The 26,623-nt window shown below is 43.1% G+C and overlaps 1 protein-coding gene across 10 annotated transcripts in view; it reads left to right on the top strand.

The window, feature by feature from the left end:
- The first annotated feature begins 4,511 nt into the window (after positions 1-4,511).
- The window catches only part of FMNL2 (formin like 2), a 332,001-nt gene continuing 309,889 nt past the window's right edge, over positions 4,512-26,623 (top strand). For 3 of the 10 annotated variants that reach the window (XM_027560575.1, XM_027560567.1, XM_027560485.1), the window contains exon 1: positions 4,513-5,088. In XM_027560575.1, the coding sequence (XP_027416376.1) occupies positions 4,972-5,088 (117 nt within the window). In that variant the 5' untranslated portion in view covers positions 4,513-4,971. Of the gene's footprint in view, positions 5,089-26,623 lie in introns of all 10 variants that reach the window. The other 7 variants (XM_027560496.1, XM_027560527.1, XM_027560557.1 and 4 more) reach the window with 5 other exon arrangements.

Below are 26,623 nucleotides of genomic sequence, written 5' to 3'. Positions count from 1 at the left end.
TAGTCTAGTTAATAAACATATTCACCACCCTCAAAAGTGTCCTCAGCACCTTTGGAATTCTCCCTGTCCTCCCTCTCCCAACAGTCTGCTTTCTCCTTCTATAGATTAATTTACCTTTTCTAGAATTTTATTTAAACGGAATAATATAGTTTATACAATTTTTTTGTCAGCATAATATTTTTCAGCATAATTATTGAGACTCAACCACATTGCTTGTATCAATAGTTCATACTTTCACTGCCACAGTTTTGCTTATTCTTTCAACTATTGATGGATACTTGATTCCAGTTTTTGGTCATTACAAATAAAGCTCCTATGAATATTATGTAAAAGTTTTTGTTTCGACATATGCTTTCATATTTCTTGGGTAAAGACTCGTGAGTGGAATGGCTCAATCATATGGTAGGTGTATGTTTAAATTTTTAAGAAACACTGAACTGCTTTCCAAAGTGGTTACATCATTTTACAATCCCAGCAGCATTGGGTGAGAGTTCTAGATACTCTAAATTCTTGCCAACATTTGGTGTGATCTTAAAATTTTTTGCCATTCTGATAGGTATATAATAGTATTTCACTGTGGCTTTATTTGCATTTCCCTGATGAGGCATGATATTGAACATCTTTTTATGTGTTTACTAGTCACAGATGTATTTCTTTGTGTTAAGTGTCTGTTCAAATCTTTTTTTCTCCACTGTTTTCCATTTATTGAATTTTGAGAATTCTTTAGGTGCTCTGGGTACAAGTCTTTTACCAGATATGTAGTTAACTCATATTTTCTTTTAGTTTGCAGTATGTCTTTGGTTCTATTAACTGTATCTTTCAAAGAGTAGATGTTGCAATGTTAGATAAAGTACAACTTATCAATTCTTTCTTACTTGTTTATATATTTGCCTTACCCAAGGTATATAAAATATTTGCCTATATTTTCTCCTAGAAGTTATATAGTTTTAGGTTTTGCACTTAGGTCTCTGATCTATTTTGAGTTGTTTTGCACATGGTGTGGGGTATGTACTGAAGTTCTTTTTTCACATTTGGATATTGAATTCCTCCACAATTACTATTTCAACCATTTGTTGAAAAGTCTATCATTTCTGTACCAAATTGCCATTGTACTTTAGTCAAAAATCTGTTGTCAATGTATGTTTGGGCCTGTTTCTGGATTTTCCATTCTATTCCATTGATCTATCTGCTTATCTTGATACCAGTATCATACTCTCTTGATTACTGTAGCTTTATAATAAGTCTTGAAATCAGATAGAGTTAGTCCTCCCATCTTTTTTTGTTTGTTTGTTTTTCAAAGTTGTCTCGGCTATCCTGCATTCATGCTAAGTCGCTTCAGTAGTGTCCAACACTTTATGATCCTATGGACTATAGCATGCCAGGGTCCTCTGTCCATGGGATTCTCCAGGCAAGAATACTGGAGTGAGTTTCCATGCTCTCCTCAGGGCGTCTTCCAGACCCAGGAATCGAACTGCGTCTCCTGCATTGGCAGGAGAGTTCTTTACTACTAGTGCCATCTGGGAAACAACCCTGGTTATCTTAAGTCCTTTATGCGTGTGTGCTAAGTCGCTTCAGTCGTGTCTGACTCTTTGCTATCCTATAAATTCTAGCCCACTAAGCTCTTCTGTCCATGGGGACAGAAGAGCTCCAGGCGATTCTCCAGGAGAGAATACTGAAGTGGGTTGCCATGCCCTCCTCCAGGGGATCTTCCCAACCTAGGAATTAAACCGCATCTCTTAGGTCTCCTGCATTGGCAGTCAGGTTCTTTACCACTAGAGCCACCTGGGAAGCCCCAGGTCCTTTATATTCCCACATAAATCTTAGAAGTGGCTTGTCAATGTCTACAAAAGTATCTGCTAGGATTTTACTTTTGAATACATTAAATTTATAGATCCATTTGGGGAGAATTGCATCTTAAAATATTTTTAGTGTACAAGCCTTATACATCTTTTGGCACATTTATCCCAGGATATACATAATTGTATTACTTTGTAGTAGAAATAAACTTTCAAAAACTGTATTTTAAATTTAAGTTTTTGAAATTTAAAATACCATTTTAAATAACATAAACGGTACACACGAAGGGAATTTTATTAGGATAACACCAGTGCCTTTAAAGAAGCTAAGTGAACTTTGCTACAGGGCACTTCCTTAAGTTAAAAACCTGAGGAGATACCAATGAAACTCAGCCAGTCTTGTAAGGAGTATTTGCTGTGAATGATGGAAAAGCTTCTTTGAAAGCAGTGACTCTGTTATAGGGGAATTCCTGATCAAGCCATGCCTGGTATCGTTTGCAAATTCCTGGCAGAGAGCAGATAAAGTTTTAATATTTCATTTTCCATGGAAGCTGAATGGATAGTCTTAACAGACTAAATGACAACTGACAAAATGCCAATAGTTTACAACTTTGCAAAATTGTAAATCATAGGTATTAGTGATCAGAAAACGAAATACATATTTTAAAATGACCACTTGGTTTTAATTTTGTGGGGAGGGAGGAAGAGGACGTCAATTAAAGGAATAAAAATGTCTTCTTCCTCTCTGTCCACACTGTCCCCTAAACAAACATTTTTCTGAGATTTTGGTAGAAATTCCTACAGAAATTATATAATGAAATGAGTGTTTTATTTATTTTTGCACTTAACAACAGTCATAAATAATAACCAAGTAGTAGAGACTGCAGAACTTGAAATGGCAGAGAGGTTCTTTTGGTTCCTGGATTTGCGCACTTTATCCCTGGCTCCTCTCAAAGTGTGAGATTATGAGAGATTAGATGTGATAAGACTTAGGGGGAAAAAAGGTCCTGGTTACTGGCAGAAATATGGCCAGAGGGAGCCATAAATGTAATAAAAAGAGATTTCTCAATCGCAGAAAAGAATCTTAGATTTTCCATCCAGATGGGCAACCCCGTAGGTGGGCTAATTTTGTGAGTCAATCAGACCCAAAGTGTATGTCTAGAGATTACAGAGAAAATAAATAGATCTGTGGGTCAGAAATGTCTCACTTGGTCTGAATTCACTGTTTTTCTTTCTCACTCATTTTCACTAGTTGGTGTGTGTGTGTCCCTGTTTTTCTTCCTTTGGTAACACATTTACTGTTAACTTTGATATAGTATAATTTTAGAAATACAGATTGCATTTATTCAGATTTTAAGTTGAATTTATTTATACTTGCTTCCTTCTTAAAAAAAAAAAAAATCAAACTATAAGTGATTTACTGAAGAGACCATACACACACATGATGTATTTGTGTATATCTGCTCCATAGGCTTTTGGTAAAAGTTCAATAGTTATTGAACATCCACTGTGTTCAAGTCATCTTGAAGTTTATAAACCTGAATGAAACATGATTCTTGATGCCTGAATTTTGGTGTGTTACCTCATCTAGAAGCAGATGATTTTTAACAAGAGGGTAACAACTCCAGTTTTATATCAGAAGCACCTGGAAGGCTTGTTAAAAAATATACCTGTCCAGGCCCTAGCTCTTAGCTTAGGGAAATTCTGATAATAGTCAGGCCCATCCTGCAGTGCAGTTTTAACAACCTCCCCATGTGAATCTGATACAGGAACCAGGATTAAGAAGCACTACTTCAAGCTAAGAAAGGACTAATCGCAGGACTGCAGCCACAAGTCAACCAGGTGGGTACCCTTGAAATCTACAAAGGGAGAAGTGGCTAAACACTTTTCTAAGGCTGTCTCTAATTTCACTGTCTCAGGAAGGGCAGGGTTGGGCCCAATCTTCTCAAGAGTACTATAGAGGAATAAAACAGCTACAGCCGAAGACCATCTCCAGAGCCTTTTCAAATGCTCTGTTCTTATTTCTCATGCAAAGCATAGTTGTGTAAATTTTCTCCTTCATTCGACTGGAAAGTCTTTCTCTAGCCAGGGAACACAGTAACCCATTCGTAATAGCTATTTGACAGGTATTTGTTTTGAATCCTCCTCATCCAAATCCTGGGGTCCGACCAGGATGTATAAATGTATATATCCATCTGAAAGTTTGTAAATATCCATAAAAGTACATTTGTTTATAAAACATTTCAACTGCACAAAAGAATATGGGAATGTGTAACATACAGAGGGAAGAAAGAACAATAAAACAAACACCCATGGACCCACATCCCAGTTTATGACGTAGGAAGTTGCCAAATACCCATGAGGTCTCCTGTTGAACAGCTCCTGAAATTTAAATCAGAAATGCGTGCATTCAATCATTGACTGATTGGTTAATTCATTCACTTGCCAAATGTGCCTGAATGCCTACTAATCGATGTAGACGATTAGTATCTCTTCCGTTGGAGTGGCGTGGGGGTGGGGGTCAAAAGTGATACTTGGCCGAAGGTTCTCAGATTGCCTTTCCTGCAAGCGGCCCTAACCCAGCCGGGCCCTCCGGAGCGGGCGTGGTTTCTGCGTGCAGACACTTTGGGCAGAAACTACTGGTCCCGGCAGTCCGCGGGGCGAGTGGGCGGAGCCGGGCCGGGGGCGGGGGCCGGGGGCCGGGCAAGAGGGGGCATTGTGTCGGGAGCGCGGAGCTGCATTTGTCTGCTCTAGGTGCTGGTCGAGCTAGCGTCGTGATCGCCGGCGTAGAGCTGAAAGTGTCAGCGGCAATCACTGTCCCGGCGGGAGACCAAGTCCGAGCAACCACGCGCCCGCTGGCCGCTATCGCTGGCAGGGGGCGGCGTGCCAGCGGAGCAACATGCAGATAGGCGCCCAGCGCCCTGACGACCCCTCCCGAGGAAAGGAGGCCGGGGCGGCGCTGGGGCGGCGGGGAGCATGAGGCAGGCCGGGGGGCGGCTCGGCTCGGAGCGCTGCTAGGGAGCGGCGCGCGCTGCACACTCGCCGGGGCGCAGCGGAGGGCGGGGAGCCGGGCTGGTTGCGCCAGCGGGCGGGAGCCGGCCGCCGGGAGCTGTTCTGATTTCCGACGCGGACGCAGGGGGCCCGGAGTAGCCCCCTGCCCCGGCGTGCAGCCAACATGGGCAACGCCGGGAGCATGGATTCACAGCAGACCGATTTCAGGGCGCACAACGTGCCTTTGAAGCTGCCGATGCCCGAGCCAGGTGAACTGGAGGAGCGATTTGCCATCGTGCTGGTGAGTGCGCGGCGGCGGCGGGAGCCGGGCCCCGGGGCCCAAGACCAGGCGGTGCAGCTGACCCCCGCTCTCTCCCCTTCTCCCCGCGCCGGGAGCGAATCCCCGGTCCCAAGGGGGAGGCTCCCGCTTCGCTTATTGTGGCCTCCTCTCCGTCCTCCTCCGATCTCTCCGCTCCAAGCCTTCTTGGGGTCCCGGGATGGGGCACGGGGATGGGGGTTGGCTGACTGGCCGGCCCCGAACCCATTGTCTGGCGGGAGAGGCACCTCGCAGCGCGTGTGTCGGGGAGGTGCGGCGTGGGCGTGAAGGGAAGGTGGCGCGGGCTTGGAGGAGGGGGCGGCTGGCCGCTAAGGCTTTTTGTTTAAGAAAGAAACTCCCCGCAAAGCCCGAGTCCTTGAGAACCATCCAGCGGGCGCCCAGCCGGGGCCCTGCGGGGTTCGGGGCTGATGGGCGCATGTGGCGGGTTGAGGGCGGCGCGGTGTGCGAAGGCGAACTTGGAGGCGGACGTCTGGCTTGGCAGAGGGGAGCTCCCCCAAAAGGGAAAGAGAAGGAAACCCGCGGCAGTGCGGCGTCCCCGTCCCTAAGCGAGGAGGGGGACATCTGAAACCGGCGCGAGAGAAGCTTCGCCTCGGCGCGTTCGTTTTCGTCTTAAATGTTAAAACAAACCACAAAAATGTGCAGTTTTGCGGGGACGTGTTGCAAGCTGTCCTGACTCTAGGGATCCCTCCCCTCCCCTCGCTAAATCTGACTCCCTCCCGGAATCCGCTTCTCCTAGCTTTCCAGCTTTGTAAATCTGAGACACTTGAAGACTTCTTTCTGCCTTTCCTTGCTGGGTGTAAATTTCTGGGCCCCTCCCAGCCTGAGCCTGTCAGTGCTGTGAGCTCAGGAGGGTGTGGCGGTCTCCCCCTCGCCCCAGCCGGCGTCTGGACCGCGGTTAGTCCCCAGACTTCGACTTTTAGTGTCTCAGCCTCTCTTAAGGGGTGTTGGGAGGGAAACATAGATTCGACGCGTTCCTAATACTTGGATTCGTACAGTTGCCTTTTCCTAGCTAGTTACCTGTACATCCTACAATAGTAGGCAGCAAGAGAAACTTGTGCTTAAGGCAGTCGAATTTCGCGTCTGCATACGGGGTTTGGGCATGTAACCTCCCAACTTTGGGGATTGACCAGAGTCTGAAGAACACTGGGACGTTTAAAAACCCTTTCTTCAGGCCCTTGAAAAGGACTGGTTTAATATGGGGACTGTTCTGGATGGCAGATTAGCTTTGTGCTCTTTGGAAGAAGAGCCCACGAGCTTTTTCACACCACCTGGAAACTCCGGCGTGGCAGTCTCGAGATAGATGAGGCTGCCTGTCTTGCACTCCGTGGTCTGAGATCTCACACAGCTGCTCCCATTGTTGTGCAGAATGAAACACTCTGAAATGGAACTGCATGGGCTTAATTACTTTTGAAGGCAGCCTGGGTGCAAACTTGACCTGTCTTTCCAGGGACAAACCTTTTTGGTTCAAAATCTTCTTCCTACCAGACTACATGGTTCTTACCTCCTAGCCTTGGGTGATCATTTCCGTCCATGCTGTGCTGGGTGGGTGTGCGTGTGTGGGTTGTGTGTGCTGGGTGTGTGTGTATGTACACTTGAAGTGGGAAGGCCAGTGACGCAGGCAAACCAGATAATAGCAATAATACAATTAAGTTCTCAACTGGGATAGCATGTTTTGCATGAGCTTTGAGTTACCCTGCTGATTAATGACACATGGTATGAATTACCCTTTAGGAAAATAATGTCCTATCATTAATATGGTGGATCTGTGTTACTGTTAAATCTAGAAGGCGCAAATTTAGTATATAGAAATTCATGTTTCTACATCACAAGCTGTTTGGAGCAGGGGTTACTGTGTAGCTCCTTTTACTGTGTCATACACAAGCACTGGATGCAGTTCCTTTCTTTAACTGTTTATAATATTTTATGCCTTTCAAAACAAACGAACAACAAAACCAAAAAATACCAGGCTGACCTTTTTTGGGTTAAGACAAAGCTTTTGGGAAAGTATCAGCTTGGGGGCCCTCTTGTTAGGGATGCACTTGAACCATGGATGTGGTACGTAACTCTCCCTAGTCAGCTCCAACTGCTCTTCAGAAATCTGTACGGGGAGTTAAAAGGAATCCTTTTTATGGGCTGATAGAAGTACAGAGTTACGGTGACTTCTCTTGTAGTCAGTTTTTTCCTAAAGGTGTCCATGTGATGCTCTCAACTGTGCTTTTTCTTCATGAATTACTTAACAAATCAGCTCAAACCATTTACTTCTGGAGATCAAGCTTGAAGGACAGGTTATAGGTTGTAATGTTCAAAGCATGTGTATGGAGGAATTCTCTGCCCTCACACAGTGGGAATCCTTTGGGCATTATTGATACTAGTTTCATTTCCTATATGATAAAGATCATGTAAGTTACTGGGAGGAAAACAGGATAGTAATACTGTATAGAAAAGTATACAAATACCTCATTGTAAACTTGGCTTACAGCAGTGATTAAGCCCTCAGATATGAAAAGTAATTCCTCTCACCCCACCAAGCTCTAGAATATTTAAAGCACTGAGGAGGGGTAAATAAAAATTTGAGTAACAGACATCCATCTATTTATCAAAAATCTTGAGATAAAACCTACTCAATGACTACCCCTTCATCAGTCCATATAAGCTAAACTGTGTATATCTAGAAAAATACTGGGCATGAATGGAAAGATGGGTTCAGGATGGGGAACACGTGTATGCCTGTGGCAGATTCATTTCGATATATGGCAGAACCAATACAATATTGTAAAGTTTAAAAAAAAAAAATCCAATCTAGAAATATAAAAAAAAATGCTGAATTAAGATCAGTGAAGGGATAGACCCTAAAAAGTTCTTTTAATAGGAAAAAAATGGAATTTTTTGAATAGAGATTTCAGTGACTGAACTTCTGTAGTTAATGACTAGTAAAAATTGGATCCAAATCTTGAGTTAAAATCCTCCTAAAGAATCTTATCCCTCCCTGAACCTGTGTTCATCATTATTACAATGATAGTTATAAACCTTATATTTAAAGGAAAAGATTACTGACTCCTTTATACACTTAACTGTTGGCATCCTTGGACCTACCCGTCAGATAGAGCTATAAGGTGATGTATCTTTGTGTGTGTACAATGTTTCTGTTACACTCTTCCATGGAAGTGTTTCATAAATTATAAATGCAGTCATCTGCTTCAGTCTTTGTTCCTTTAACGTATTTTGTATATATTTTGCATATTTCATGAGTAATATTGGCTGTGTTTTTGGGTCCCACACATTTATAATTGTCCAAGTGACTATTATATTTGTTAAACTTTGTCTAATTGTTGGGAATGCACACACACACACACACACACACATACACACACACAAATACTCCCATGACCTTTATTCTCAGAGATGATGCTCTGAAGGTGATTTTTGGGTGTGGTGAACAATTAATTGTCCAAGAATAACTCTTTGGACATTAGATGCTCTGTATATTGTTCACTGATTTTTGGCTTGAGGTCACTGTTTACCATTTAAAATGTAAGCCCCTCAATCCCTGTGTCTAGGAGCTGTCCTTTCTGAGTCTCAGAGGAAAAGATAAATTGTAACCCTCCATCCCGGCTGCCATATCTGGGTGATAGCAGATGTCAGGCTGCTCTGCGAGCAGATTCAAAAACACAGATTTGGAAGTGGTGGCTTAGGGCTGTAGTATCTTATGTTTAACACCGGGAACTACTTTGATGTGTGATTAGTTTGAGTCAGTTTCCGTTTCAGTTTTTTTCTTGGCGCTGAGGTTGAATGTGGTCACTGTACTTAGGAAGAAATGGGAACATTTTCTGAACACCTACTCTGAGTATGCCCTATGCTTGCATGTTCTCACTGAATCCTCACAATGACTCCAGCTATCGGCAACATTAAAGATGAGGAACAAAGATTACTTAAATTGACTGAAGTTACTTAAGTTATTAGATAGCCAGTCTAGGATTTTTAACCCAGATTTGTATCTCTACTCCCGGCCTCCCCACCCACCCCTAATATTATATTATGCTTCCTTGGGCTTACAACTGGTAAGAAAGAACAAGAACAGAAAGGCCTGGAACTAGCAGTAAAGCTGTTTAAAAAAAAAAAATCTTGAATCTGGTGAGTACAAGTTTCAAAACTATAAAGTTGGCAGAAACGTCTTTGAAGCGACCCAAGTGTGGTGTACTTAATGTTTCTCTTTAGATGTCATTCATTTTGGCATCTTCACTGTGCTATTCTGTCTTCAGGCATGGAGTTAAATATTGATTTGATCCAAAAGTGTACTCTTCAGTTTTTCCTTTCAAGGCAGACTTGAACCGCCTTGTTTGGGAAGTCTGGACGTCCCAGATCAGAGCGGAGAGACAGCCTGTCAATGTGATGCATGCACTCCAAATGTAAGGACTTGTGAAAAGGACAAGGAAGGTCAGGTTTTAACATTTCAGTCTATTTCCCTCTGCAAGATGTTGTTCCTTTTCAACCACTTCCATGGAGAGCCTTTGCCGTGAAGTCCACGGAACAGATGGATGGGTAGGAGTGAAGTTAGGCCATCATCAGAGGCATGCTGATTTATTTTCTCGCTTTTCTCCTGTTGAGAGGAAAAAGGGGAGTGAGGAGGGGGAGGTTGGAGTGTTGTTTCGACCTCTTCCAGGCAGTAACCTCTGAGTTGTTTTATTTTCCAGAGTGGGAATATATGTGTACGGTGGTACTTTTCATCATGATCAGGGTGCATTTCTAATAATTTTCTAATAATCTCAATAAAAACTGAAGGTATATTTGGGTTTCTAGGGTAGGGTTGATCAAAAGCTTTTCTCTGAATTATAAATGCTTGGCTCCATTGGGAGACTGGCAGCTGCGTTAAACTGATGAAATGCAGAGGGGAGCGGGTATGTTTGCCCTTAAACCCTTCAGTGATAAGAATTACTTGCACGTGTGGCCTTTCATTTAGCAAAGAGCATTGGCCCCAGGAGTGGCAGATGTAGTTTCTAGAATCATCATCTCCTGCACCAACTTGGGCGAGTGATCTTTCCGGTGATCCTTGGTTTTTCTCCTCTGTAAATGGGAATACCATTTGACACAACTATTAGGATAGTCATGAGATTTTTGAAATCAGAGCTCTTGGAAGTGTAGCATTTCCATGGTGGGTGACTGAAAGTCACATAAGCGTAAAGAAAAGTGTAATATTTAGAGTTGTCAAAAATTGGAGAAGGAGCTTTCCAATTAGCGTTGCTAAGACAGAAGCTATATTAAAAATGCTGATAATTGGCAAGTCTTTCTGAGCCCAGGATCCAGCTGGTGAATGGCTTGCATGGTACCTTTCTTGGGGGCAGGTCTGCTACCTGCGGGTGTTGGAAATAGAATTACAGCATCCAAGACGGGGGAAGGGTCTCCTTGGAGGCTCCTCCTGGGCTCAAGGAAGCAAAAAAGTAGTGTAGGTTCATGCTTGTTTCTGGAAATTCATTCAATTTTATAAAAGCTGTGGCCTGGAGAACTTGGTCTTCATGTAAGGACAAGGTGAAGTGGGCTCCCTGGTCCTTGTATCTGAGCAAGTAACACATAAAAAGTGGCTAACTAAAGAGGCACTGAGGCCAGATGGTTGTATCTCCTTTGCAAGAGAGTGCTAGTACCTGGACTCTTCTTAGAAAGGCAGTGAATCCCTGTAAAAGCACAGATTGGAATTGCTTAGGAGGGAAGGTGGGTTCCCAGCTATGCAGATGCTTGGCAGCCCCCATCTTGTAGAGGGCTCTTCGTCTCTAGAGTGGGGACCTTTCCTACCTTCTTCCATTGTAAGAAGTCTATCCAAAGACTTTGGGGTTCCTGGTCTCTACAGAGAGACTCCTGCATCCTCTTGGTTCTCACCTACCTGAACAGTATAGGTGGAGGTAGCTCACGTCTTGTCTTTCCTTTAAGATGGTGTTTGCTCAGACTGTAGGGTGATCTTCCCACTCCTCCCCAGTCACCCCATCCTCTTTTCCCTGCCAGCTGCCCTTCCAACACAACACCACGGACTATGCTGTTTCCGGTGGATGTGTTATAATTTGGAAGGGATGTTGGAGGAAGAGCTGGAGGGTCAGAGAGCTGTTTCCTGAACTGTGGGCCAACTAAGGTCCACAAATGTGGACCAGGATGGCTCGAAATTGGGAAACACCAAGTCCCTTCTTGGAAGTATTTGTTGTAGACAGAAGAGTACTTTCTTTTCACAGTCTTAAACTGACCAAGAAAACATGCCCAGTGGCATCAGAGCTCGTGGTGGGCACCTTGTCACAAACTTTCTATAGTTTCTAGGGCACACCAAAACTGTTTCCCTGGACACATCTTCATCACTCTTGTGCCACCTGGAACTGACTTCAGTGACTTACTTCGCATGTAACCTTTGTCTACTTTTCTTGTTTGCCAAAGAAGCTTTGTTGCATTGGTAAGCTGCTGAATCCATTGCCCCAGAAGCTGAAAGCTTTGAGGTGTCTAGTCCTTGCTGTCTCCAGGAGAACCTCTCTTGACTGACTTCTGTATGGTAGATGGTGCACCAGACTTGGTTTATCCTTAAATCTTGTTGGCTTTGGGAAAGGTGTCAAGTTGTTCATGTTTTGGCCCCATGTCTGGTGCTGGTCAGTCACCTCTCTCAGGTCCTGCCTTGAGTTGAGGCTTTGCTCAGGAACCTGCCCTCTCTTCCTTGGTGTTTCTTTTCCCTGTGAAGTTTGGCTGAGTACTTTATTTGAAGTAGGTGACAAAGGGATTGACAAGCCACAGTGGTGCTTTTCAAACTTGGCTATAGTCAGCATCACCTGGGACCTTCAAAAAGACAGGTGCCCGGGTCCCACCCCCAGAGATTCTGATCAGTTCCTCTGGAGTGTGACCTGGGTGTCAGAATTTTTAAAGCTCCTTAGATGTGAGTGTGCAGCTGTGGTTGAGAGCCACGTGCCAGAGTAGTTTTTCTCCTCTCCCTCCCTGCCCAAGAGACCAAACATAAGAGTTAAAACCACAGTGAAAATCTAGAGAAATTAGGCAAAGTTGAGGAGGGTTAAAAAAAAAAAGCTCCTAAAGATACTTGATTCAACTGAAAGCACCAAGATGAGAAATATAGGAGAGATGGGTCAAAGCCTGTTGAATATTAGATTTATTTAACTATGCATTTAAGAAATGGCTGTCAAATCATAATGATAATTTGCAGAGAAAGTTCTATACATTCTAGCTTAAGAGTGAACAGTGACCCTGAGGTTTACTACTGGGATAGAGCAATCAATAAATCAATTGTATTTTTGCTTAGGCCTCTATTCTCAAGCCTAATTTTTTGTTGGTTCAATGCAGGCTTTTTGCTTTGATCTCTGGTTTTACCACTTACAAAGACTTGATGAGCTTGGCTTCCTGGAGTGAAATTCAAATACACTTGTGAAGTGTAAACAACGTTCATTTATTAAGACTCCTATAATCAAGGCAAATTGGCACGCTCATATGAGCAATTAGCTTTGAGAATAGAAAGATAAATAGGATGCTAGGTCAAGAACGAACCGATTGTTCTCAGGGTAAGACTCTAGTTATTCCTTTAATAGGTAGAAGCAAATAGACATTCCCCTTATTCTTAATCTTTAGCGTTTGGGGTTAGGGGGACAACATACGAGGTTTTCTCAGCTGAAAGGATAGAAGCAATTATTGGCTCATTTTCATCTGGAAATATAAATCTTTCTAGGTAGTTGGTTTATGAGCAGATGAAGCTTTCTGTTATTTGGAAGAGGGCAAAAGAAGGCATGGATTTAGATGGGAATATTAAAGAATAACGGAATTTTACTTTGGTGGAGAAGGTAAGAAGATGATTTTTACAGTGGCAAAAAGATTGAAAATAATCTCATCTGCCTTCAGTGAACAGTGTCTTTGTGTGTATGTGTAGGAGGAAGCCTTAGGATAACCAGGAGAAGCTAGATAGAACATGATTGGACCTGCACCATGGCAACAGTGCTCTATGAATTAAGCACCGCTTAGTATCTTATTTGTGGAAAGTTGGGAAACCTACATGGAAAGGTGATGAATGTGTAAAATATTTATAGCTTTGTAGGTCACTTTGAGTTCTTAACCCTTTCAGTCCCCAGTATGTTCAGCCTTCTGCTTCTTCCAGGGAAGCTTTTCCTCTTTAGTGACAGTCTTGCTCAATGAGGATTCTTTCCCCCAAGGACTTCTGCCTGATGAACCTAGGAAGTCAGTTCAGGCCAGGTGTCTTCAGGATGCTATACACTTGAAACTGGTGATTTTCCAGGCATGACCCAAGATCATCCTTCTATTGCCCACTAATGAGGCCATCTAGACATGAACCCTGGGAGACTTAAGAACTGTGTGGCCTCCTGGGCGTGTGGGACCATTCAGCTTCTCCAGTGTCCTTTCACTGTAGAAGTTTTGAGTCTCAGAGTAGGCTTTTTGGAAAGCCTTTATTTGGATGAGAAATCTTCAGATCATCTGAGAATTTACCAGGTCTCAGTCTTCATTTAATGGAGTAATTTTTTAACATTAGACAGCTGTATTTTATTTCACCAGTAATTGTCAGAAATTTCATTAACTTTGCTATAAATTTCTTTTGTTTTTGTTCTTTGGGATGGTATCTCCTAATCGTCTGTTGTTGAGTAATGTACAAACGGAAATGGGCCTTTTTCATCAGTGTACAGACTGATGGATTTTCGCAGAGTGAAAACAACGCTGTAACCAGCTTGGGTTCAGGAATCAGAGTCGCGGTCTCTCTGTTTTTCTTCACATAAGGTTAGACTTGGCTCCTTGCCTCCCCAGCCGCAGTTGCTCACCTGAACTTACTTTCGGAGTGGCCAGACTTACGTGGAAGAAAATAGGCCACAGGATTGTGCCTTGTGGTCTGATTCTAAATGGCTCTAACCGTGAGGTTTCTACCACTTCCTTTGAGAGATTTCTTCAGTTCAATCAGGCCTCACCATTAGGAGATATTGACATTATGACATCTTACTGCTGCTTTCAGTTACATCATCACCGATAACCGTAATGGTATTTTTATTTATTTATTTTTGGTAGAGCATCTCTGGTTTTCATAATACTGAGAAAAATATATTTTGATTTGTGTTCCTAGACTAAAGCACGAATGGGGGTGGGATTTCCAAGAGACAACGAGCCTGTGCCCTTTGTGGTTTCAATACTTGGAATCAGGTATTTGCAAATACAGGTTTTGTGTATTCACTTTGAAGCCTAAGTTTTAGCCTTTAGGTTTTTGCCATCATGATGACTCTTTTGAAATATTAAAAATGCACGATTAATGTTAAAATATATTAAAAAATATAAGATTGTGAGTCTCATCTTTTGGTTCAGTTTTCTCATCGGAACCCTGTTATGTTACATTAGACGTTGATCCGGTTTGAGAAGCTCTTTGGCCACGTTTGTTGTCAGTGGTTTCCCTTCCATCCTCTCCTCTGTAACTTCGTAGCCCCTGCGCCCCACCCACACCTGCTTTCTCACTGAAGCCTTCCACAGTCTGGCCTCATAGCTCAGTCAGTAAAAAATCTGCCTGCAATGCAAGAGACCCTGGAAGAAGGAAATGGCCACCCACTCCAGTATTCTTGCCTGGAGAACCGGTGGACAGAGGAGCCTGGCGAGCTACAGTCCTTGGGATTGCAAGAATTGGACACGACTTAGCGACTAAAACCACCACAGTCTGCCCAGACCCATCTTCTCTCCTGTTTCCTTAGTACACCCTGACGTGGACTTTATGTCTGCTCGTAGAGCAGGCTTGCACTTTTTCACTGCTGTGTCTTTCCTCACGTGATTCTCTTGCACATGATGTACTCCCTTTGCTTATTTTCTTCCTTAAAATTATATCTGGCCTTCAAGGTTCTTCTGAAATCCCATCTCTTTCTCATGTCCTTATGGATCCAGCATCAACTTGGGGGAGGTGGGAAAAACAACTCCTCTCTCTGATCTCTCTATAGTGTGATTTATTTCTTTTACTTATGAGGCCTGGGATTAAGTATCACTTTGTGTGAGATGTGTCTGTAAAATAAGGGGATGCTTTTATGTGTAGCTTTGTAGCTACTCATTACCCTGTTGGCCATCTGTTTGTGTCCTTGTTTTATTTGCGAGCTTGCATTATGGGCTCCTGGAAGCCAAGGATCACATCTTACAGGTCCTGGCAGTTTCTCCTTGTCCAGCGCAGTGCTTGGCCCAGGGAAAGGTCTTAGCAGATAATTACTGACTTGGTCAGAGAACTGTGCCTGCTGAAACAGGCCTGGGAATCGAGTAGCTGCTGCTCTAAGAACCTATCTAACTGGCCCTTCTGGGCTGATTGTTAATTGCACATAACTTGCTTTTGTGTTGAAATGACACTTTGTCGCAGCTTCTCACTCATCTTGGTACTCTCCATAGCACTTGACTGCAGTAGGTGCCCAGCAACACTAAGCATTCAGAGATAAGTTGGCATCATGCTTATGCCTGACTCCTTACGGAAAACTGGTGAATTAGAAGAGGAGGAAGGCAGTGGAAATGACCAAAGGAGGTCCGTGGTTTTTCACTGTTGCGAAGCCAGGCTGGTGTGTCATGATGAGCTGTCATCAGTGAGTGGTGGAACTGTTCTGTGGGGCTTTCCGTAAGTGAAATGTCCTTCAGAGTATTCCCTTTGTTGCTGGGAGTCAGGCAGGTTTCAGTGAGCGGCATTCCTTAGTGCAGCATTTTAGTGCTTTGTTGTTTGTGAAGTGTTTGCAAATAATCGTGATTTTAAGTGTTCCTAATCCATGAGGGCCTGAAGGTATGTGGCTTGAAGTTACAGAAGAGGGTAGAGAGGTTGGTGAGCTCATCCTAGGTCCTCCGTCACTAAAACTCCAGGGGCATTCCAGGGTCAAATAAGATGCTGTTTATATTTTCTGTGCTTTATACGCCTATCTTTAATGCTCTTGGCAGCCCTCAGAGGGAGATATTATCTTCCTTTTACAAATGAGGCAGTGAGGCTCAGAGTGATAAGGTGGCTGCTTCCTAAGGATGGAGGCACGATTTGAATCTAGGCCTGTCTGATGAGAGAACGCACTCATTTCTACTGTATCACACTATGTATATTTTCAAGTTAGTTATAAGAAGACCCTAAATGTTGGCCTCTTATTTTTCATTCTTCATGTACCGTCTAGACTAAATTCACTTATATAAAATCTGTCCCTTGAGTGTATGAGTCTTGCATCAATATAGTGATAGATGTTCTGGGCTCTGAGGGTTGAGAGGCTGATGTAGTAATCACTCAGTCATGTCCCCATGACTCTTTGTGAACCCACAAACTGTGGCCCTCCAGGCTTCTCTGTCTATGGGATTCTCCAAGCAAGAACACTGGAGTGGATTGCCATTCCCTTCTCTAGAGGATCTTCCCAACCCAGGGATCAAACCCGGGTCTTCTGCCTTGCAGGCAGATTCTTTACCATTTGAGCTACAGGGAAGTCCTTAGGGTTGAGAGGGAAAGCATCATTTCTGTATTTTGAGTGTTCAGAAACAGTGTCCTTGGAATAGGGAGTGGAGCGATGCTAGCTTTGTCCCAACCACTGCTAGACTACACTTTTTATTCTACATTGTGCAGTTTTGCTCACGTGTCACTGCTTAAGAAGGGTTTACACCTTAATTAGACAGTCTGGAAATGTTTATCGAGCACTTGCTATGTGCTGTGGGCTCTAGAGGATGTGGAGCTGCATGAGGCCCACCAACTGTCTGCCCTCATGGAGCTTACATTCCAGCAGTGGGAAGGGCTGGTGGGGGCAGCCAGGCGTGAAAGGGGTACATCACGCATGCTTGCATGCGTGCTCAGTCGTGTCTGACTCTCTCTGACCCATGGCCTTTAGCCTGCCGGTCTCTTCTGTCCATGGGATTCTCCATGCAAGAGTACTGGAGTGGGTTGCCATTTCCTTCTCCAGGGAATCTTCCCGACCCAGGGATTGAAACCAGATCTCCTGTATCTCCTGCCTTGGCACAGATACATAAATGGACCTGAATTTCCAATGCTGAGAAGTGCCGTGAGGCGAATAAAATAGGTGTTGTGAGGTGGTTTCCTCTCATTTGATGCATAATTACATGGCGATAGAAATCACAGTGGTAATTGCTTCTGGGGAGAGAGACTGAGGCACACGAAATTCCTAGAGTGATGAACATGTTCTCATCTGGACCGGAGTGTTGGTTTTACAAATGTAACCTGTCAAAAATCATCAGATTGTACACTGTAGATGTGAATTTCACAGCATAAAATTGACTTTCATTAAAAAAAAAAAATCCTAAGATCTGACTGATGAGGGTCAGGCAGGGATGAGCTCACCAGCAGGTGTAATTAGGGCTTGATTTGTCAAGCCCTAGGGCCAGGATGGGGTTCCTCGGACCCTGGGGCAGCTGAAGGGAACAGCGAGAGGAATGTCCTCAGTTCCTGTGGCTTCAGACTTGAGATGTGGGGAAACCTCCGGAAAGCTGGGCCTGGGCCTGCAGGAGGCGGTTCCCTTTGCCAGAGCGGAGCTGTTCCTTGTGTTAATAATTGGCTCTGTCGTCACAGCTCTCTGCCACTTGTTGAATTCAATAGATTTTTGAACAAATTTCAGTCTTGTCACTGTTCTGGACCGGTGAGACATCCAGTTGGGGAATGGAGTGTTTGATTAGTGTAGCAGTGCACTTCTCAGTAAAGGCTCTCTGAAGGGACCCAGTACTTGGAATGGCCCGTTTTATCTACTTAAAGCCATGGGTTGAAATGCAGCTTTTTTTTTTTTTTTAAGCTATTATTTGCTGCTAATTTGTTGCTCAGACCTTTCTCTTCTTTTTCTTTCTTTCCTTAAATCTTTTTACGTACTTTTAAAGAGCATGTGACAATTTTACATAGAGGTTTGAATCAGAAGTTAAAAGTAAGGTAAGTTGGTATAGTGGATTATTCCTGAAGTCCCTTAAGTGGCTCATCAGGGTACTGTATGCATGATTCTGGATAAACAACCTTAGAAAGTAGTTCTCGGGCATGTTAACGTTTGAGACCTCTGAGCTTGACTAAAGGGAGAAAAGTTCCTATGCAGATGTCAGGTTCTCGCTATCGTTTGCCTGTCAGACCTCCAGCAGTGACTGGACATTGGGTGGGAATGCTATGACATCTTACTCCATTCAGTACCCCACTAAACCTTTTAATACATACCAGGGAAGTTGTTTCTTGGGAGGATTTTAAGGCAGCCCTCAAGTTAAATATGGGTTGGATACGCGAACAGCCGCAGTAAAGATAAAGGTCACTGATCGTGCATTTCTTGGGCTTTCCCGGTGGCTCAGATGGTAAAGAATCTGCCTGCAATGTAGGATACCCAGGTTCGACCCCTGGGTTGGGAAGATCCCCTGCAGGAGGGCATGGCAACTCACTCCAGTATTCTTGCCTGGAGAATCCTATGGGCAGAGGAGCCTGGTGGGCTATAGTCCATGGGCTCAAGTTAAATGTGGTTGGGTGCATGAACAGCATGAGTAACAGTAAAGGGCATTGATTGTTTAATGTCTTCTGTCAACATGAAAGATGACTCAAGACACCTGAAAGGTAGGGATCACCCTGTTCCATCTAGGAGAAGCTCAGGATTCTAGAAGTGAAGGACCTTGCCTGAGGACGCACATTTCTAGGAGATACTGGAGCTGAAAATCAAACTTTGCTAACTCGAAAGCTGTGCTCCTAGCATACTGTTTTCTCTCAATTATGAAAGTATAATACAAATATACATATAAACGTTGTGGTTCAGAGCAAATTGAAAACCCTGTGAGGATAAATTCGGTAACTTTTTAGTCTATAGTAATTTTGTTGGTATATGCCCAGAACCAAGCGTTAATTATATGTCCTTCAAAAAAGAAAATTGAAGATAAAATAAGAACTGAATGAATAAGCCACTGTCCACTGTTGAAATAGTAAAGGCCAAGTAAGCTTGTGATCAAATTGGCTTTTTTCTAGTAACAGTTGTCCTCTGAAGGCTTTCTGAAGGCTCTCTTTCAGACAACTGTCTCTGAACCTTTGTTTTTTTTACATCTCCCAGTAAAATGGCTGTGTTGTTACAGCTTGCAGGCTTGGAATAAGCCTTTTGATCACCCCTCAGTGATAACCCACAGTTTTGGACTTTGTTGGGAGGGATTAACCCTACTATCTTGTATTAACCAGCTTGATGTGGGCTTGCTTATTTTTAATAAAACCCATGTCATCCCATTCATTTCATTCAGCAAACTTTTTTTTAATTAATTTGTGCTAGGTCCTAGTTGCTGCACATGGGATTTTTAGCTGTGGCATGCTGACTCTTAGTTGGACCATGTGGGATCTAGTTGCCTGACCGGGGATTGAACCCAGGCCTCTGCATTGGGAGCAGAGACTTAGCCGCTGAACCACCAGGGAAGTACCTCAGCAAATGTGTTTTTTTGGGTATCTGCTCCAAGCTGCTGCTGCTGCTAAGTCGCTTCAGTCGTGTCCGACTCTGTGCGATCCCATAGACGGAAGCCTACCAGGCTCCCCCGCCCCTGGGATTTTCCAGGCAAGAACACTGGAGTGGGTTGCCATTTCCTTCTCCAATGCATGAAAGTGAAAAGTGAAAGTGAAGTTGCTCAGTCGTGTCCGACTCTTAGTGACCCCATGGACTGCAGCCTACCAGGCTCCTCCGTCCATGGATTTTCCAGGCAAGAGTACTGGAGTGGGGTGCCATTGCCTTCTCCACTGCTCCAAGCTAGGCACTGTTAAAGCTTCAGGAGTTGGTGACAGACAGGGAAGCCTGGTGTGCTGCAGTCCATGGGGTCAAGAGTTAGATACAACTGAGCGACTGAACTGAGGCACTGTTAAGATGCTGTGACACAAAGGTTCATAAAGCATCATCTCTACCTTTGAGGAGTTAATTGCCTAGTGGGAGAGGTAGGCAGACAATGGAAATATGGTGTTTTTAAGGTGTTTATCATGTATTTATGTGCTATATATATAATGGGCTCTATAGAAGGGTATGTTAAGGTTAAATTCTGATAAATCTTGACAAGTTAATACATATGGTCTAAAGTTGTAACTCAACCCAGGGGTGGAACCCGAGTCTCCTGCATTGGTAGGTGGATTCTTTACCACTGCACCACTTGGAAACCCTGCTGCTGCTACTGCTGCTAAGTCACCTCAGTCGTGTCTGACTCTGTGTGACCCCATAGACGGAAGCCCACCAGGCTCCCCCGTCCCTGGGATTCTCCAGGCAAGAACACTGGAGTGGGTTGCCATTTCCTTCTCCAATGCATGAAAGTGAAAAGTGAAAGTGAAGTTGCTCAGTCGTGTCTGACCCTCAGCGACCCCATGGACTGCAGCCTTCCAGGCTCCTCCGTCCATGGGATTTTCCAGGCAGGAGTACTGGAGTGGGGTGCCATTGCCTTCTCCACTTGGAAACCCTGGTACCCTTTTAATCTGCCTTTATTAAAGTGTTAATTTGAGGGAATAGCTGTGGACTCGTCAAATGGGACTCTTGTGTATCTCACGGATGACTTTAGTGAAATCATTAAATGTGAAGAGCGAGGTCTGGTCCATTGTGTGTGGCCTCTGCTTGGGTATTTTAGCCTGACTTTTTTTTGTCCTTTCTAGAAGAAAAAGCCTGTTGTTCAGGGCGTTGGGTTGTTCCATTTCAGAGCTAATGAAAGTGTTAACATCTTCATAATTGGAGCTGACGAGCACCATGCAATGTACCACAGTGTGACCAATAGGCAGCTGGTTCATATGAGAAAATACACTCAAGGTCATGACCATCTGGGCCTTAAAGAAACTGCGGTTGGTGTTTTGTTTGGCTCCAGCTTCAATCTGGGATGGGCGGAGTCATTCGGACTTTAGTCTGAATTCCAGTAGTGGCAGAAATAAAAAAGGATTTATGTAACTGGTGTGTAGACGGCCTTCTGCTTGAGATAAGAGCATTGTCCAATGAAAGCTTCGTCCTTGTTTCAAATCAAGAATAGAGTGTCACCTGATTCGACCTAGGAAGCCAAGCCATAAGTCACTACATGCTGCATTCCCCCAGTAACCCCTTGCTCTCTATTTTTTTCAGAAGATTCCTTGTTTGATTATCTTATCTACACAGTAAATCTTGCTGAATCAAAGTTTATGAAACCGAGCCCAGTCCCAAATCAGATCAGTATACTACTAGCATCCTGAAGTGGGAGCCTAGAATTTTCTGAAGATGCTTTTACACACTTTTTTTCTTATTCACTTTCCAAGGAGGGAGATTGTTCTTTTTCTTTCCACTGATAAATGTCACTTATGCCCTAAATTTTATGGTGGCATTCTACTTTTTAAAGTTGCTGAGATTAAAGAGGATTTGATACAACTGTCAGGCTAGTGTGATAACATGCTCTGTTCCCAGACCCCTGAGGGTTCTTAAGTCTCAGGAGCTGAAGCTGTGTGCATGTTTTTTCTCGGTGCCCTATTTCCATATCAAATAGCCTTAGTTTTTGGATTTTAGTAATGAAGGTATGAACCCAATCTGTCAGGCTTATTATGCCCTTTATTGTAGTCCTTAGTCAGCTTAGAACTGCACGAAAGGAAGTAATAAGCCAGCTCTAAGAAGGTCCAGATGAAAAGGATTGTAACATGGTACAGAAATATTAGCATGCCCGCCCCAGCAGAGTGACTCATTCCTTTTGGAGTATCCATTTTGACAGCTTTTTTGAATCACACACCAATCACAATGTTGGTGTTTTTGGCCGCGTTAGTGTTTTACCCTAACGTTCATAATGGTCACTGCCAAAAGGGAACAGAGAGGAGAATCATAAGTGAAACATAATAGCATCACAAACATTTATTTTTTCCTTGAGCAGAAACAAAATTGGGAATTAGCTGATGTCTTTTCCATCACAACCTGCCCCCACCCCTACCCCCTGAGAAAACCACCACTTATCCCAAAGAAAATAAGACCCTGGTGGGTCATCCCCCGTCTTTGGCTGTTGCAACTGTGCTTCTTCTTATGCTTGTTTCCATTCAAGAGTTTCACTTCCCAAGCCCTCTCCTCTAGAAATCATTCTTTTAGAGCTTAAGGGTTTTCTCCTGATGTCTTGGTGACTAAGCTTGCTTTGGGCTTGTTCCACCTTGGACTGTGTGTTGTCCCTCTGGGAAGAAACTCCTGTGCACTTCAAAGGAGCAGCGGATACACAGGGTGTATCCAGAAATAAAACTTTGACCCTTTGTCTCGTCTTTTCCTCTCTCTCTCAACAGGTATCCTTTTCTTCTGTGCAAACAGACCCTTGTAATTGTTGTCGTCTGTCCTGCTGTTAAATGGCTTGCATCCTTGCTGCAAATATGTGCTGCAGTTTTATGCAGAAATCTCCTTCCATGCACTTTAGTGCTGCGGGGTGCATGTGGACTTTCCCGCCTGTGTCCTTCACTATGGAGCTTCCCATGTGGTTCAGTGGGTAAAGAATCTATCTGCCTGCTATGCAGGAGACCTGGGTTGGATCTCTGTGCTGGGAAGATCCCCTGAAGAAGGAAATGGAAACTCCAGTATTCTTGCCTGGAGAATCCCCATGGACAGAGGAGCCCCGCGGTCTGTAGTGTATAGGGTCACAAAGAGTCAGGAACGACTGAGTGCACACGCTTCACTATGAGAAATTGTTCTAATGGATATGTTCTTTTTTTTTTAATTTAACTTTTTGTTTTGTATTGAGGTATGGGCGATTAACATGTTGTGATAGTTTCAAGTGAACAGCAAGGGACTCAGCCATACGGATACATGTATCTGTTCTCCCCCAAACTTCCCCCCTCTCCAGACTGACATATAACATTGAGCAAAGTTCCCTGTGCTGTACAGTAGGTCCTTGTCGGTTATCCATTTTAAATATAGCAGTCTGTACATGTCCATTTCACACTCCCTGACTATCCCTTCCTTGCTCCCCGGCCCTGCAGCCACAAGTTCATTCTGTAAGTCTGCGAGTCTCTTTTTGTTTTATACCTAAGTTCCTTTGTATTATTTATTTTTAGATTCCATAGATAAGGGGTGTCTTACGATATTTCTTTGAATTTTTCACTCTGAATGACCATCTCTGGGTCCATCCATGTTGCTACAGATGGCATTATCTCATTCTTTTTAACGGCTGAATAATATTTAATGGAAATGTTCTTAATGAAATAGACCTGACATTAGAGAATAGTAGGATGAAATACCCATAGCCCTGTAGAAATACTGTCCAAGCTTCTCTGTCCTCTTCTTCCTTTGCTATTCAGAGGAAACCTATCCTGAATTGTCATGTATCCTTCCCCTATGGCTCAGTGGTAAAGAATCTGCCTGCAGTGCAGGAGACTCAGAAGATGCTGGTTTGATCTCTGGGTCAGGAAAAGCCTCGGAGGAGAGCATGGCAACCGACTCCAGTATTCTTGCCTGGAGAATCCCATGGACAAAGGGGCCTAGCAGGGATCGTAAAGAGTTGGACATAACTGAGTAAGCATGCACTCCCTATGCACATTTGACAAAAATAAAGTTTGTAGAAATGGTATCTTAAGTCATGTGTCCTTTCAGATCTTCGTGCATTTGGTTGGAGAAGTACTCACTTTGATGCGTGTAGCTCTGGGTCAGTTAACTTTTGAGTCATATTCATTGGGTTCCATAAATCATTTACTGTTGGTCTTCATTGTTCGTGGATTCTGGCTTTGCAAATTTGCCTATTCGGTGAACATTTGTTCATAGTCCCAAAGTCAGTACTTGTGGTACTTTTGTGGTCATTCATGGATCACAGGGTGGTGAAAAATTTGAGTCACCCGATGAGCAGTTTTCCAGCCGAGGTCAAACAGGTGACTGTCTGCTTCTTGTTTCCGCTCTCTGTCGATGAGTGTCCTTTTGTATTTTGTTTAGTGACATTTTTCACATTTTTTGTGCTTTTTGCTGGTGATTTTGCTGTGTAAAATGGCATCTAAATGGAGTGCTGAAGTGCACTCTAGTGTTTCTGAGTGCAAGCTGACTGAAACGTGCTTATGGAGAAAGTACGTGTGTTGGATAAGCTCTGTTCAGACATGACTTAGCTGTTGGGTTGGGTTCAATGGTAATGAATCAATGCTATGTATTATAGTAACATTAAACAGAAATGCACATAACAATTTTATGTGTTGATGTGACCAGAGGCTCAGAGAAACCTGACCAGTGGTGAGGTAGGACCTACCAGGGACCATATTGGCTTTGATATTGAATTTCTAAGCCATCTTTGATTTAGGTGGAGGGATTCTTAGTATCGAGCTATTTTTTTTTTATCACCATTTACAAAGATATTGAATAGTTTTGGAAGAAGGGGAAATTATGTAGATTCTGTCTTACCCTATTTATTTGCTCAAGTGAGGATTCCCAGGTTGCGCTGGTGGTAAAGAACTCAACTGCCAATTCAGGAAAGGTTAAGAGATGGGAATTCTATCCTTGGGTTGGGAAGATGCCCTGGAGGAGGGCATGGCAAGCCACTCCAGTATTCTTGCCTGGGACAGAGGAGCCTGGCAGGCTGCAGTTCATGGGGTTGCAAAGAGTTGGACATGACTGAAGCGACTTAGCGTGTGTGTATGTATGCATGCACATACACACATGAAGTGCAATAATAATCTTTACCAGTTTTTGAGGACTTTGTATGGGTCAAACACTCTGTGTGCTCCACGTGTATTTCTCAGAATAATCCTGTTATTTTAATAATTTACTTAGTAAATGGTTGGGTGTGATTTGAACTAGGCCACTCATGGCACATGTTCAGCTACTTTGTACTCTCTCAATGAAGATAGAGGGTGGGGTAGGGGTGAGGGTGGGGTGCCAGTTGGGGCTAGGGGTGAGGGCTAAGTGGGCGTGGAGTAGATATCACTTGGAAGGTGCCATCCCTCGATAACCAACTGTGGACTGTGACCCCAAAGGACTGCTTGTTGGAATGCCACTACTTGTATTAATTTCTCATTATCAGATAGGAGAAACTGCAACCAAAGCATAATAAAGGGAGTTCTATAAGCTACCAATAGCATCATCATTCTTCAGATCTAGAGATCTCATTTGCTCCTAGGAAGGTGAACGAACTCTATGAGATTCACTTCTCAGTAAGGTGAATGAGAACAATTGATGTCATTTCTTAGAATCAGGGACTTTTTCCTTATTAATGAATGATCTATGTTTTTACCTTCTGAAAGTAAATCTTCATGGCTGAGCTTGAAAGAATTAAGTTTATTCTTTGAATCGTGGTCTTTCTCATTCTTGAATGCAGCTGAAGGTACAATATTTTTCTGTTCATGGCCTAATATGTACAAGTTGTGTAACTCCAAATAAAAAACAAGTTTCATGAAGTAATACTTTTACTAAGTAGATTCTACTCCAGTTTTTTAATACCATTATATTCTTTTAAAACATGGTTGTCTTATTTTAGATAGAAAAGATCTGTTATAGCTAAATTCCAGGAATTGTTTGTAATATATTGAAGCAACCTGGTCAGATATCATTTAAATCCCTCAGCTCGTTAAAGCCCACACCAAAGAAATTGTTTACTCCTTAGATTTGATCTTCAGACTCTTCCTTAGGTCTTTGATGAGTTGCCAATGTCTTTTCCTTGTGGTTATGCTGAGATTGGAAACATTTGCTTTATAAAATTTTTGACTCCTTAATAAACAGTGAAGGAGAATTAAGGCTCAAGAGGGTATTGAGAAGAGGGCTTAATTTTAGCAGGTATGGTAATATCTTTGGATCTGTAGCCTCTTTTTTTCTCAAAGAACATCTGGAAAATACTACACTTAGTAAAAGAAACTTTTTCATTCTGATAACTTGTGATTTATGTCTCCTAGTTTTGCCTATGTGCTGGGAATCGGGATAATAACACAGTTGTGCAGAGTTTTGTTTGAAATTTAGTTTGATAGCTTCACTTAATTTTAACTCAGTGAAATGCTTCCACTAAAATAAAATGAGAAACAAAAGCCACAGGGCCGGCTTTTGGGGTATCTGTGCTAAATTGTTAGTGAGCCATTTCTGAGGCTGTATTTTTGCTTTCTTTCACATATACTTCTAAACTTTCTGATAACTTTATAGATAATTGTTCTCATTTATTATGTCTGTGTTTCTATTCACATCTGCTCCTCTTCAATAGGAAAATAGATCACGATGGAAGGTGGTTTGATACTTTGTTTCTGTGTGCTTTACATTTGTAGACTTTTACAGGTAGCACCTTTCTCAACAAATCATTCACATTCCTGGGTTTATGTTTCTGATTTAGAGTTTAACTGTGAGGACCAGAGACTTAAACCCAGGGATTTTAATCCCACCTTGCCAGCCACATCCCTGAGATCTCCTGTATTTTAACTTTATCATCTGCAAATAGGAATAAATACTGCTCTTACCATCTCAGAGCATTGATGTGGGAAAAATCCTGCAAAGAGCTTTGGTAGAAGGAAGTTCTTTGATGCCTAATAATGTGAAAAGAGGAGTTACACTTGACTGCAAAGTCGTGTTACTGTAACATTACCAAATAGAACAGCAGTTTATATTCAACGCGACTGCGAAACACATTTAAAAGTAATTTTTTTCTACTAATGCAAATAATA

Source organism: Bos indicus x Bos taurus, chromosome 2 (assembly GCF_003369695.1).
Source record: "Bos indicus x Bos taurus breed Angus x Brahman F1 hybrid chromosome 2, Bos_hybrid_MaternalHap_v2.0, whole genome shotgun sequence".
In the NCBI taxonomy this organism is placed as follows: domain Eukaryota; kingdom Metazoa; phylum Chordata; class Mammalia; order Artiodactyla; family Bovidae; genus Bos; species Bos indicus x Bos taurus.
This window is presented reverse-complemented; position numbering and strand designations above follow the sequence as displayed.